Source organism: Chanos chanos, chromosome 3, assembly GCF_902362185.1.
Source record: "Chanos chanos chromosome 3, fChaCha1.1, whole genome shotgun sequence".
NCBI lineage: Eukaryota > Metazoa > Chordata > Actinopteri > Gonorynchiformes > Chanidae > Chanos > Chanos chanos.
This window is the reverse complement of record NC_044497.1, coordinates 20,822,570-20,836,200: the sequence shown is the minus strand read 5'-3', so window position 1 is coordinate 20,836,200 and position 13,631 is coordinate 20,822,570. Positions and strand designations below refer to the sequence as shown.

The 13,631-nt window shown below is 42.5% G+C and overlaps 1 protein-coding gene across 1 annotated transcript in view; it reads left to right on the top strand.

Moving 5' to 3' along the window:
• The window catches only part of dnah5l (dynein, axonemal, heavy chain 5 like), a 54,683-nt gene that overhangs the window by 24,739 nt on the left and 16,313 nt on the right, over positions 1–13,631 (top strand). Inside the window, 16 exon segments of the mRNA XM_030767645.1 lie at positions 1,066–1,260; positions 1,635–1,769; positions 2,279–2,468; positions 2,775–2,992; positions 3,159–3,470; positions 4,169–4,258; positions 4,603–4,839; positions 5,185–5,352; positions 5,829–6,035; positions 6,198–6,527; positions 9,056–9,262; positions 9,742–9,984; positions 10,217–10,371; positions 11,008–11,672; positions 12,071–12,351; positions 13,126–13,341. Of these exon segments, the coding sequence (XP_030623505.1) occupies positions 1,066–1,260; positions 1,635–1,769; positions 2,279–2,468; positions 2,775–2,992; positions 3,159–3,470; positions 4,169–4,258; positions 4,603–4,839; positions 5,185–5,352; positions 5,829–6,035; positions 6,198–6,527; positions 9,056–9,262; positions 9,742–9,984; positions 10,217–10,371; positions 11,008–11,672; positions 12,071–12,351; positions 13,126–13,341 (3,849 nt within the window).

Genomic DNA, 13,631 nt, shown 5'->3' with positions numbered 1-13,631 from the left:
CAAACTGTTTGGAGGACTGCTTTCTGCTTATCAGTTCTGAGAAAACATGGGGCAAGCGAAAGATAATTAGGATACCGCAAAACTTCCCATCACTGATTCATTTCAGACGTAGGAATATGTGACTCCAAGGCCCTGTTTACAACTTGCATTAAGATTCGATTTTGGTGATCCGATCACAAGTGGACAGCTCAAAAATACAGGTGTAAAAGCATCCAATGCGCACTGAGGTCGCATCAAGATCCGATCACTCAGACCACATTCGGAGGTGGTCTGGACCGCATATGACCACATTCTTATAGCAGTGTAAACGCGAATGCGAACTTGACCACATTGAACGACCACCTACTCAACGGACGTCCTCTGCTTACGCAGAAGTGCGAACTCATTTGCGTATGTACACATTCGCTCTCTGGCGTCATATTATTAAAGTGCGACAACAGGCAACAACAACAGCAACAGGCAAAATGGATATTGTTTTGATTTCTTCTTCTTCTTTTTCTTCTTTTAATTAGGCACGGGAAGTGCATTGATGCCTCCCGCCGATTAAAAACAACAACGTTTAACATGAAAAAGCTTAACGTGACTTAATGTTCCAAAACTGCGATCAGTGATCACCAAATTTCTCTCGGACATCTCTTGTCAGAAAGGACTCCTCCTGTCAAAAAAATCAAAATCGAAATCCTTGGAGTATGGTCTTCATCTGACGTTAAGCCTTTTCCTCTCCGTTGACGCCATTACAAGGAAACAGCTTAGCGTGCCTTGATGTTCCCGAACAGTGATCACCAAATTTGTCTGACATCTCACGTTATAAGCACTAACTCCAATCAAAAAAGCAAAACTGAAATTCAATGAAAGTGGTAACGTGTTGGAAATGATTTACGTGCTTATTTGCAAATAGAGCGGGGAACTGAGATCTGATCTCAAAGTGGTCACTCGAGACACGCATTCTAAAGCCAGGTGTAAAAGGCCATACTTAGAGCTGTCCACTTGTGATCGGCTCACCAAAATCTGATCTTAATGCAAGGTGTAAACAGGGCCTAATTGGTGCCTGGTGCCCATTTGCAGAACCCAGGATACGCTGGCCGTCAGGAGCTTCCAGAGAACCTGAAGATCCAGTTCCGCACTGTGGCCATGATGGTGCCTGACCGAGCCATTATCATGAGGGTCAAGCTTGCTAGCGCTGGTTTCCGTGATAACCAAGTCCTCAGCCGCAAGTTCTACACTCTCTATAAGCTTTGTGAGGAACAGCTCTCCAAACAGGTAGTCCAAGTTTAAAAGAGGTTAGAGGTCAATGGGCAGTTGATTGGTGATGGATATGCTAATGTAACTTTTCATTCATCATTTATGAATCGCTCATCATTCATCCATTGTTTATGAGGATCAATGAAAAGAATAGAAAAGAATACTTGTTTTCTTCAGTATTAGTTCAATACTTTAGGAGACCATGCAGTTAACAGTTAATGTGAAGTTAAGTGATGTTGTATTTTTTTGTAAGGTTAGCTTTTTTGTTATATTTATCATTGTGCTTTAAACTATGACTCTGATACTAATATAACTAATTCTGATGGCACGCAGTCCCTCTGAAGGTTCACAATGACTTTGTTCTGAGAAACACGCTGTCTGTCCCTCTGAAGGTTCACTACGACTTTGGTCTGAGAAACATCCTGTCTGTCCTGCGGACTCTGGGAGCAGTGAAGAGGGCTAACCCCGATGAAGCAGAAAAGACGGTGGTGATGAGGGTTCTGCGAGACATGAACCTCTCCAAACTGGTATTCTCCCCTGTTTTCAAACCTCATGAATCTTAATCGATTGCTCTACCCAAGGCTGTGCTGTCACATCACCCTCTAGCCCTGCTCAGTTATATCTCTGGACTTTCAGCCAAAATCTCTCACCTGTCAAATAACTCAACTTTAACATCTTAGTTACAGACTTGATTTTTAAATGTGATCTTCAAACATGGAACACAGTTCACAGAACAGCCTTTTGCTCACTTTAAATAATAAATAGCATAAATGTATAGGTAAGTCGTTCTGAAGTACACCTGGCGGGCAGTGTCCTGTGCAACAGCTGGTCACTGTGGTTTGCAATTGCAATTTACAATTTAGCATTTGGCAGACGCTTTTAGCCAAAGCGACTTACAATCAGTGCATCGGTCGGATTCCTAATGCCTCATAAGCAGACATCGCAATAAGACTGAGCGTCAATTTACTCCTTCGTATTGCGCCCCTGGAATTCTTTGACAAACATAGAAAACGGTTTATGTTGTTTTACTGTGCAGGTGGATGAGGATGAGCCTTTGTTTATGAGTCTGATTAATGACCTGTTCCCTGGGATCACTCTGGATAAGGCTGGATACCCTGAGCTGGAGGTTGCTATCTGCACACAGGCCCAGGAGGCTGGTCTCATTTTCCACCAGCCCTGGGTGCTGAAGCTGGTCCAACTCTATGAGACCCAACGTGTTAGACATGGTCCGTCCACAACTACTCTCCACACTCACACTGTTTTAACACTGTTAGATTTAAATAGTTAATCATTTTACTTGACAATGATATTACACAATTATTTTTCAGTCCGGAATTTTTTAAAGCCCTTGTTGACACAAGAGGACCCAAATATCATACACTAAATTTGTTGCAGTTGGCATAGCTTTGTGGAGTACTTCATTAAGATCTCTTATACATTGTAATTGAAGTCACAGACCTCACTCTAAACTCATCAGGGATTTTCCTATGGAGGATTAATGTTTACAGTGGAGAAATGTGCTCTGTCTGTAGGTATGATGACCCTTGGTCCCAGCGGGACAGGGAAGACCACCTGCATTCACACTCTGATGAAAGCCATGACTGACTGTGGTACTCCACATAAAGAAATGAGGATGAACCCCAAAGCCATCACAGCCTCGCAGATGTTTGGCACGTTGGATGTCGCCACCAATGACTGGACTGATGGAGTTTTCTCTACCCTATGGAGAAAAACTCTCAAAGCCAAAAAGGTGAGAGAGCTGAGGTATTGAATGATTTACTGCCATAGAAATAAAATAATAGGTATGAAATTGACCTGGTTCTTCTGTTTATAGACATTCATTTTAAATACCATGAATACTGTTTAAGTAAAGGTCAAACATTACTTTGCCATGGTAACAGGGGCTTTTCTGTTAGGGGGAACACATCTGGATTGTTCTAGATGGTCCAGTGGATGCTATCTGGATTGAGAACCTGAACTCTGTACTAGATGACAATAAAACCCTCACCCTGGCCAATGGAGACCGTATCCCCATGGCTCCAAACTGTAAGGTGGTGTTTGAACCTCATAATATTGACAATGCGTCTCCAGCCACTGTGTCCCGAAACGGTATGGTCTTCATGAGCTCCTCTGTGCTGGACTGGCAGCCCATACTCCAGGCCTGGCTGCAGAAGATACCAAACACACAGGCTGAGGAGCTCCTCAACAGCTTCAATTCCATCTACCAGGTCAGAACCAGCCAGAAAACAGCACCGTTTAAGCTTGCTTAAAATCTCTGTTTCATTTTCCCTTATGCTATCAAACAGTGTAGATTCATATGGATTTACTCCTTGATATTCAGATAGTTAAATTTTTAGCTGGTTAAAACTGTAAGCATAGTAACTCCTGTCCAAACATGGTTCAGACGACTTAAAACTGCTCATAGAACCTGCCCTTTCAATATGTAAGGCACAAACTGAGTTGAAAGTAATTTCAGTGATCCACAGTGAAAAGAAATTTCACTCAGTGATGTTTTTCTGTCATCATTCTGAGAAAAAAAACAGCACCATCAGTATTACTCTTACCAGCTGTCATTGATTTTTTAGAGAAAATGAAAAGCTGTATTGACTCATGTGAATGTTGCATGGAATGGCTCAGGGGAAGGTCACAGAGGTCTTTGTCTCTGTACCTATTACTCCACAATCATTGGCTGATGATTCAACTCTTTAAAAAAAAAAAAGATATTTAGCAGCAGTTACACCCCCCCCCCCACCGTTCTGAGAGCATTTTACAGTGGAGGGAGAATGGAGGAAGACCACAGTGTCAATATATAACTTGGGTCATCCACTTTTAAACAGTGCATTATAATTTAATAACATCCCAGGAGTAAATGCAAATGCTCCACAAAGGTTAATAACCAGAAAGAGTGTCTTTGTGTACTTCTCAGGACCTGATGAATTTCATCTCCACTGCTGTCAGCCCTAAAATGCACATACTGGAATGCATGTACATCAAACAGACCATTGACCTTCTTCAGGTAAACTGTCACACACTGTCATGTCATATTATACTTTATACTGTAGCACAAGCCTGAACTTACTCTGGCCTGAGATTTTTCAAATTCACTTTGTCAGTTTCACATCTGTGTTTCCACTGGTCAGAGATTTTCCAGTATACACTAGGGTTTCAAGATTAGGATCAAGCCTATGCAGTATGAATGGAGAAGTTTTCTTTGGAATGCAGCTCAGAGCAGGACTAATCCTAATTCTTTTCCATTAAAACCAGTGTAATTGTGTCTCATTAGATGTGATGCTATCAGAATGTAATTGACTGGGAATAAATGCACACATGCATTCTGACTGACTCTTTTGGGGCTGATAGGGGCTGTTACCTACAGCTGAAGAGAAGTGCATGAGGCAGGGACATGTGCGTCGACTCTTTTTGTTTGCTCTGATGTGGTCAGTGGGGGCCCTGCTGGAGCTGGAGGATCGGGCTAAGATGGAGGCTTTCCTCAAAAGCCACAGCGCCCCACTAGACCTGCCCAGCACACAGGGTGACCAAACCATCTTTGAGTTCATGGTCAATGAGAACGGGGAATGGGATCTCTGGTCCGAGAGGGTAAGTTACTGTTACTGAATTGACTACAAAACATGGTCAAATGTATAATGACCTTGCCCCTAACTTTACTGTAAATTAGATGTCATCTTAATGCTCTCTATTAATGATGTCGTCTTAATGCCATCTCTGTTTGTGTGATCTTTATGTGATCTTCACTGTCACTGTTAATTATGCGATCTTCACTGTCAATGTTAATGATATCATCTTAATGCTCTCTATTTATCATGTCATCTTCACTGTCTCTATTAATGATGTCATCTTAATGCTCTCTATTAATGATGTGATCTTCATTGTCTTTGTTAATGATGTCATCTTTATTGTTTTTGTTAATGGCTTGTTCCTCAGGTGCCAGAGTATGTGTATCCTAAAGATTCTGTTCCTGACTATGCCTCCATTCTCGTGCCTAACGTGGACAACATAAGGACTGACTTCTTGATGCATACCATAATGAAACAGGGCAAAGCTGTGCTGCTCATTGGAGAACAGGGCACAGCCAAGACTGTCATGATCAAGGTCAGCACCTCATGCATTTTCATGTTTTCCTCTTCAAAATCCTTTGAGTTAATAGTCCTCAGTGTTCCATTCTTTCACTATGAGCAGCCAATAAGGACTCTTACCAGTATGCCTAAACTGGACCTTGTGACTTGATCCAGAAATGAGCTTCCAAAGATTAGTATTTGCCTTTTCTTTTGATGCTCATTCCTGTTGTTCTAATTGTGGTAGACAGTTTACTGCAAATTATCGGAAGTAATAGTAGTGTTTTAATATACTAAATGTTTGATTTACTAAAAACTTGCTCGCATATTCCTTACTGACAAAAATGGACTTAGTTTTCAAAGAATTTGATTTATTATTATTATTTTTTAATTTGATTATTATTCAAATACCACATTATATAATCCCTTGTCTGACAAAAGTGTGTAAATAAATGTTAGCGTAAGAATAGTACTAATACAGTAATAAATGATTGTATCTGAACCACTCTTCAGGGCTACACCAGTAAGTACGATCCCGAGAGTCACCTCAGTAAGAGTTTGAACTTCTCCTCGGCCACCCTACCTGGCATGTTCCAGCAGACCATTGAGAGTTACATCGACAAACGCATGGGTACTACCTACGGACCACCAGCAGGGAAAAAAATGACTGTCTTCATTGATGACATCAACATGCCTGTCATCAATGAGTGGGGAGACCAGGTCTGCTTTGGACAAACATGATAGACCTTAAGTCTTAGTGCATAGCTGTAAACTTAAATGAAGAATCTCTATTCAGTATGGTCCTGGCTTAAATTCCATTTTGAATGGAGAATCCCCTCTCAGATCAGGGTATGGCTGATGTCTTTGCATTGTCAATCACAGATTACAAACGAGATTGTGCGTCAGCTAATGGAGCAAGGTGGGTTTTACAGTCTGGAGAGGCCTGGGGAGTTCACCAGTGTGGTGGATGTCCAGCTGGTGGCGGCTATGATCCATCCTGGGGGTGGCCGTAACGATATCCCCCAGCGGTTGAAGAGGCAGTTCAGCGTTTTTAACTGCACTCTCCCTTCCAACTCCTCCATCGATAAGATCTTCCACACACTGGCCCATGGTTACTTCTGCCCAGAGCGGGGATTTCCAGATGAGGTGTGTTCCCTGGCTGCTGCCCTGGTTCCCACCACTAGGAGAGTTTGGCAGGCAGTCAAAGCCAAGGTAAACACATTCACTGCTGCAAAGGTCTAAGGAATTGTTTCCATGATGATCAGTGTGGGGGGTACTATGTAGGAGAAAAGGTTATAGCATTTTTTAAATCAATGTATATGTGAAAAGACTGTTTAAGGACAAAACTGTGCAAAACTGTTTGACATAGCTTATGAGGAACTCTAGATTGTCTGTTCATCTGTGGCAGGTACTCTGTTGATTTAAGCACAATCTGATCTCAAGAAACAACCTCAAACATTGGTGTTTGGAAAAACGAGTCATGTCGTAATTGAACGGAATGTCTCTAAAATGTAGCATATGGTATTGCTGCTATCAAATATCAATGCTTTCTCTCAAAAAGTAAGCCAAATATTGACATTTGTCTACATGTTAGTATTTAACAAGTTTTTTTGTGAGACTAGATAGTTAAGTCAAGTGAGTGAATGCGCAGTAGTGATGCAACAGCACATGGTATGTTATCAAACCGTTTGGTATGCCCCCTACTGTTCAATATGCACACGTGACCCGCGGTATTGCGATATGCCTGTCATTTTCCTGTAATTTTCAAAGCTTGCTTATTGCGCTGCAGACTACACACACGTTGTACATTCAGATCCACAGAACATCTCTGGAGGCTTTCAGCGCTCTGTATGCAAATAGGAGTTGGAGAAGAGAGGGGAAACTAAAAACAAATGTTCTCTGAGCTCCAACGTGACAATGGCGAGCGCTAGCGAAACAGGGAGAAACAAATTTGAAGAGGCACCGCCGTCTTTCAAATCCGCTGTGTGGGAACATCTTGGATTCAGTGTTCAAAATGATGATGAGGATAAGACCCTAAACAAACAAAGTACAGTCTGCAAGCATTGCTTTGCCACTGTCGACTACTCAAGTGGAAACACTTCTAATATAATGTATCATTTACATCGCCATGCAGGTGGAGCTGGAGCAAGTAGAGTCCATTCGTTAGCGAAAACAGAACAGTCTCTCGCTGCTGCCTTCCAAAAGCAATTTGCATCAAATTCAGAAAAAAGTCAAGTTTAAGGGCACTCAGAGAGTGGAGACCTCTGCCAAGGCCCATAGTGCACTCTTCCATGATATGCAAATCTGCAACCGCAACCACTACATATGTCTGGATATATTTGCCAAACTATTAGAACAAAAAAGTCAGAATGTATGATTGTGAAAGCTAATTTATTGTAAGAAACGATTAGTGATTATGCACGTGTTATGCAAGCCCACAATAACCTAGGCTTATAGGCTTATTTTGGTCATATCGACTTGGAAAAAACAGTAAGGATAATTTAGACATTGCTTATATCTTACATACCTGCTGCATTTGTTTCTACAGTGATGTTTGAGGTGGCTGTTCTGTTTTGTTGTATGTTTAGTCGCTGAACACCATTCACTGTTATTACGACGAGTTCATGCGTGCGTGACAAATTCAGTTCATTTTTGCCCTCGCAATATAAATGGAAGTCGAAAATAATACATGGATCCACCCCATGACTTGGATCCGTTCCAGAATTTAGTGGGTTTTTCATTGGCCCACTCTACACCCTTCCACCAAGTTTCATGAAAATCGAAATTTTCCGTAATCTGGCTGACAAACAGACAGACAAACCAACCAACCAACAAACCGAACCGAAAACATAACCTTCTCAGTGGAGGTAATAACGAAAGCAGTTGGAGTCTACATAGCCAAAGATTTGAGAAGGGTCTGACTGCAGAGCCACAGAGCCGCAGTTTCAGGCCAGTGGCTGATCGTCTAACCCTAACCACAACCCTTACCCTAACCATAAAAGATTCAAGTGTCAGTGCATGCACTGAATGCCACTGGCCTGAAACTACTGGCATGAAACTGCTGTTAGGCGTAAACCTGCGGCTCTGCAGACAGATACTACTGAAAGATTTGCAGTCCTGTTCGGTGGTTACTGACTCGGGATTTCATCACTTGATGAAAAAAATTGAACCGCCTTACAGTGTCCCCTCCTGCACACATTTCATTCATTCATTTTCAGCAGCACAGTAATTCCCAAACTCCATGAAACATCACAAAGAGAAATTGAAAACGAATTGACACAGACACCCTATCTTTTAATTTTAATGTTTTCTCCCTTTGATTTCACACAGCAGAGACAGAAACCAGGCCTAGTCAGTCATGCTGCGATTTTTCTCAATGGAAAGTGTTATTTGTCTATTGGCAAAATAAAGAGTTCATTGTTTAAAGGGTGATGTGTTTTTATTTTTTTCTTAAATATAAAGATACTGAAAGCATACTGTTACCATGGCCCAAAAACCGTGATACATACCGAACCGTGGTCCCACTGTACCGTTTCATCCCTAATGTGTAGGGTATAATTTTCTGTTTACATTGTGTATTGTATGCCTCATTTGATTATAGTGTTCTCTGCTATTGTTTTTATTTTAACTTTGTATCATTTTAAGTATATTAAATATTCATCAAATCGAAACATTCATCAAATATTTGAGTAATAATTATCCCCTCTTCTCTGATACGGTGATATTGCTCTTTTCTGCAGATGTTGCCTTCCCCTGCCAAGTTTCATTATGTATTTAACCTGCGTGACCTGAGTCGGACGTGGCAGGGTATTCTCACTGTGGGGGCTGAGGTGTGTCAAAAGCCAGAGATGCTGGCCTCGCTCTTCCGCCATGAGTGCTCCCGAGTCATTGGTGACCGCTTCATCGATCACAAGGACTGGGAGATATTTGAGGACATACTGGAGAGGGTTGGTGTTGGATAGTAAACTGGGTTAAACTGGTAAACAGATGGTAAACTGGTTATCAGTGCACTAAATCATGGCAGACACACTGATTTATCTCAATCTCTCACTTTGTTGGTCCTGATTTGTTTTCGCATTTTCACTCTTGACAAAATGAAACATTTAGTTTGCCACGAATACCATTTACTTTTGCAGAAAGCATATGGATTGTTCGGTGCACCTCGCATGTATTTACTAAAAGAGCTGCTGTATACTTTGATCAGCTATTTAAAATTGACATAAAGAATGGAAGCATTTAGATTTAAATTACTATAAATTATTTTTAGGAATTAACTTCACATGGCAAAAGGACATTAAAATATCTCATACTGTCCACACTGACTCCGATTGGCTGCTGGTAACACAGATGTACTTCAGAGGCACAGTAGAGATGTTAATGATATATCAGGCTGTGTCACAGATAGTGGTGTGTCACACTGTGTTAGATCACTGTAGAGGACCATGGGAAGTCTCTAGTGGAGTGTCCTCCGTGGGAAGAGTACTTCGTGGACTTTCTGAGAGATGCTCCAGAGATGACAGGAGATGAACCTGATGATGCCGAGGCGGAGATGCCGAAGATCTACGAACCGGTTCCCTCTTTTCCTGCACTGACTGAGCGCTTGGCTCTGTTCCTTCAGCAGTACAATGAATCTGTGAGAGGCAGTGCCATGGACCTGGTCTTTTTCAAGGTCAGCTAATGTTGCACACACTGTTCAATGGACTGGCCAGAGAGAGTGTTACCTTCAGTGGCATTACACAATATTTAGTTTTTACAAGTGTAAAGTCACAGTGTTCAGTGTATATTGTTGAATTGCTGGCTAGGTGAGATCGTGAATATCCCACTGATTGTTCTGTGTCGGTGCACTTTTTATATTTGCACTTTAAGGCTCCTTTCACAGCCTTCTGTGTGTCCCATGACAGGATGCCATGATCCACCTAGTGAAGATCTCTCGGATCATCCGAACAGCCAGGGGTAATGCGCTGCTCGTTGGAGTGGGAGGCTCTGGAAAACAAAGTCTCACCCGCCTGGCCTCCTTCATTGCTGGTTACCAGAGCTTCCAGATTACCCTGACACGGTTAGAGGACTATAACCACACTGCCTCGATGGGCGACCTCATCTTAACTTCACAGGCATTTTTGTCAGCCTTCTACCACTGAAACAATCTGTTGTGTAAAGGTTTATCATGCAAGTGTAGGGCAAACTAATCATCACATCGCATCCCAGAGGACCATTTCTTAGCTTCTGAAATTTCTTTCTCTCAAGCCTTGATTCATCTGTGATTAAACGTGCCTGATTTAATAACAGCACCCAAAACAGCCACTCATTTGCTTCAGCAGAACAATTAAATGCTGGTTCCCCTAAAATTCATTTGATTTAGTGCAGATGAGGAGATATGTAACCCACAAGGACACTCACAAATAATCTATTTCTATTACTGCTAAAACTCCTATTACTAAAACTACTACTTTTGCCTCAGATGTTTAAAATAGATAAATGTGGTGGAGATTTTCCTAGAGAATTCTGATGTGTCATGACAGCAATTCAGCAGATAAAAAGCTACTCCAAGCAGCTGCTGTTGTTTCATTGTATCACTGGGCAGCACTGAGGACTTTTCAATAAAGGTTAAGCATAACGGAAAACAATATGAACCATTACAGGTAACACTGAGCCCTAAAGGCAATTAAAGACTCTGTCACTTCACTTCATACAGGACCTATAATGTCAGCAATCTCATGGAGGACCTGAAGACCTTGTACCGAATCGCTGGCCTGGAGGGTAAAGGCGTCACCTTCATCTTCACTGACAATGACATTAAAGATGAGGCTTTCCTGGAGTACATGAACAATGTCCTGGCCTCCGGCGAAGTGTCCAATTTGTTTGCCAGAGATGAGGTGGATGAAATTACCCAGGATCTCATACCCGCCATGAAACGGGAGCAACCACGATGTCTGCCCACTGTTGACAACCTCTTCAACTACTTCTTGTCACGGGTGCGCAGAAACCTGCACGTGGCTCTGTGCTTCTCACCAGTTGGCGAGAAACTTCGGTCCCGGGCCCTGAAGTTCCCTGGCTTGATCTCAGGGTGCACTGTTGACTGGTTCCAGCGCTGGCCGAAAGACGCCCTGGTCGCAGTGGCCCAGCACTTCCTGGCCAGTTTTCCTTTCCGCTGTTCGGAGGAGGTGAAGCAGAGTGTCGTGGACACCATGGGCATCTTTCAGGACCTCGTGGCAGAGATCTGTTCAGAGTACTTCCAGCGCTTTCGCCGCCAGACCTACGTAACACCCAAATCATACTTGGCCTTCATCAAAAGCTACCAGGCAGTTTACTCTGAGAAGATTGAGAATGTGGGCATGCTAGCAGAGCGCATGAACACAGGTATGTACTGTGACTTCATTTCATTCAGGCTGGCATGTCCTTTTTAACCACAGAAAGGAACTTTGGAGCATTTCTCTCAACCAGTGATAGGAACCGAGGTTCAAGGTTTCACCCCAGAATCCATCACCACAGTGTACAAATTGAGAGATTTTGGCTGATGCTGAATTATTTTTCATAAATGTTTGTTTAGTTTTAGTTTTAGTGAGATCTTAAAATGTCATTATTTTAAAGTGATAAAGTTGTGTGTGTTATGATAATGATAGTGACTCAAGTGTTTGTGTACGCAGAGGTACAGTTGCATGGCTGAAGAATATACAAGAGAATGTTCCTTTAAAACTGCTTTTAGAGTGCCCATATATGCTTGGGGTTAGCAACCAAATATCTCTGTGTGCCTCCAGGTCTGGACAGACTTATGGAAGCTGAACAATCTGTCAATCAGCTGTCCAAGGAGCTGGCAGTTAAAGAGCAGGAGCTGGAGGTGGCCTCTCTCAAGGCGGATGGTGTCCTTCAGGAGGTCACAGTGAAAGCCCAAGCAGCAGAGAAGGTCAAGGCTCAGGTGCAGAAGGTCAAAGACAAGGCGCAGGCCATTGTGGATGAGATTGAGGGTGACAAGAAAGTAGCAGAGACCAAGCTAGAAGCAGCTAAACCTGCGCTAGCTGCTGCTGAGGCAGCGTTACAGGTAAGGCTGTTTGGAGCATGTTTTGAGGATGGGAGTTAAAAGACATGGACTCACTCATGCAACAACATACAATTAAACTTTAGAGACACAAACACAGAAAATGTCATTACAAACCATATCAGGTAGCTGAACAGTAGAAATGAGGGAGAAGGGTAGTTTCACCACAAAACAGATTAATTTCAACGGGTTAATTAACAGTCTTCACTTTTTTATTCATTTTGTTTAAATGCAAGTTGTTGTTCAAGGGTAAGGGAAATAGAGAACATAGATAGAATGGAAATTCTCAGTTCTCAAATTTTCAACTCTCAGAAGAAGGCTCATGGACATTGTTCATCAGTCTGAAGGAGTCTGGAGGTGGCATTGACTCTAACCATTAAAGATGAATGGGCAACCCATGAGCAGCCCGTGGCCTAGTGGTTAGAGGAAGCGGGCTTCTGACGCTGGTTTGACTCCCTGGACTGGCAGGAAAATATCCACAGCTGAAGTGCCCTTGGGCAAGGCACTTAATCCCCAAGTGCCCCTTAGGCATGCTGCCCACTGCTCCTGTGCCTAGTGGTTGTGTGTGCTCACTACTGGTGTCTAAGGATGGGTTAAATGCAGAGGTCAAATTCACTGCTCACAGTGTGTGTGTGCAATCACGGAGGTTTAATCTTAATCTTTTCAGTGAATGTTTGAATGTGTCTAAACCCTGAACACAGAACACTCAGCAAAATATTTCTCATTGTGAGGAGTCATTTCTAAATCTATGGAGGACATTTTCTCTGTGGTTTCCAGACCATAAAACCAGCAGACATTGCCACGGTGAGGAAACTGGGGAAGCCTCCTCATCTGATCATGAGGATTATGGACTGTGTGCTGCTGCTGTTCCAGCGGCGGGTGGACACGGTTACCATGGATGCAGAGAGACCCTGTTTACGGCCCTCATGGAACGAGGCTCTTAAACTCATGAACAACTCAGCCTTCCTGAGCATGCTGCTAAACTTTAACAAGGTAAAGCCCACACTGATGTGCACCACCTCACTAAAGAATCAGTGGTTCAGATGAGACTGCTGCACCCATTAACAGAGCATTATCAACACAGGATCTGAGGAGCAGTGACATTTTTGGCCTTTATTTTGTGCCAAGGTTGCTCAATCAATTTTTAGCAACTACTTGGAGAGCAAATATGAGTAATGGACTACATAACTCACAACATGGAGACTTCAGAATGGAGTGGTGAAAGGTGATAACAGTGAAAAAAGACAACCCTACTTATTTGTAATGTTGTTTGGTTAGAGAAT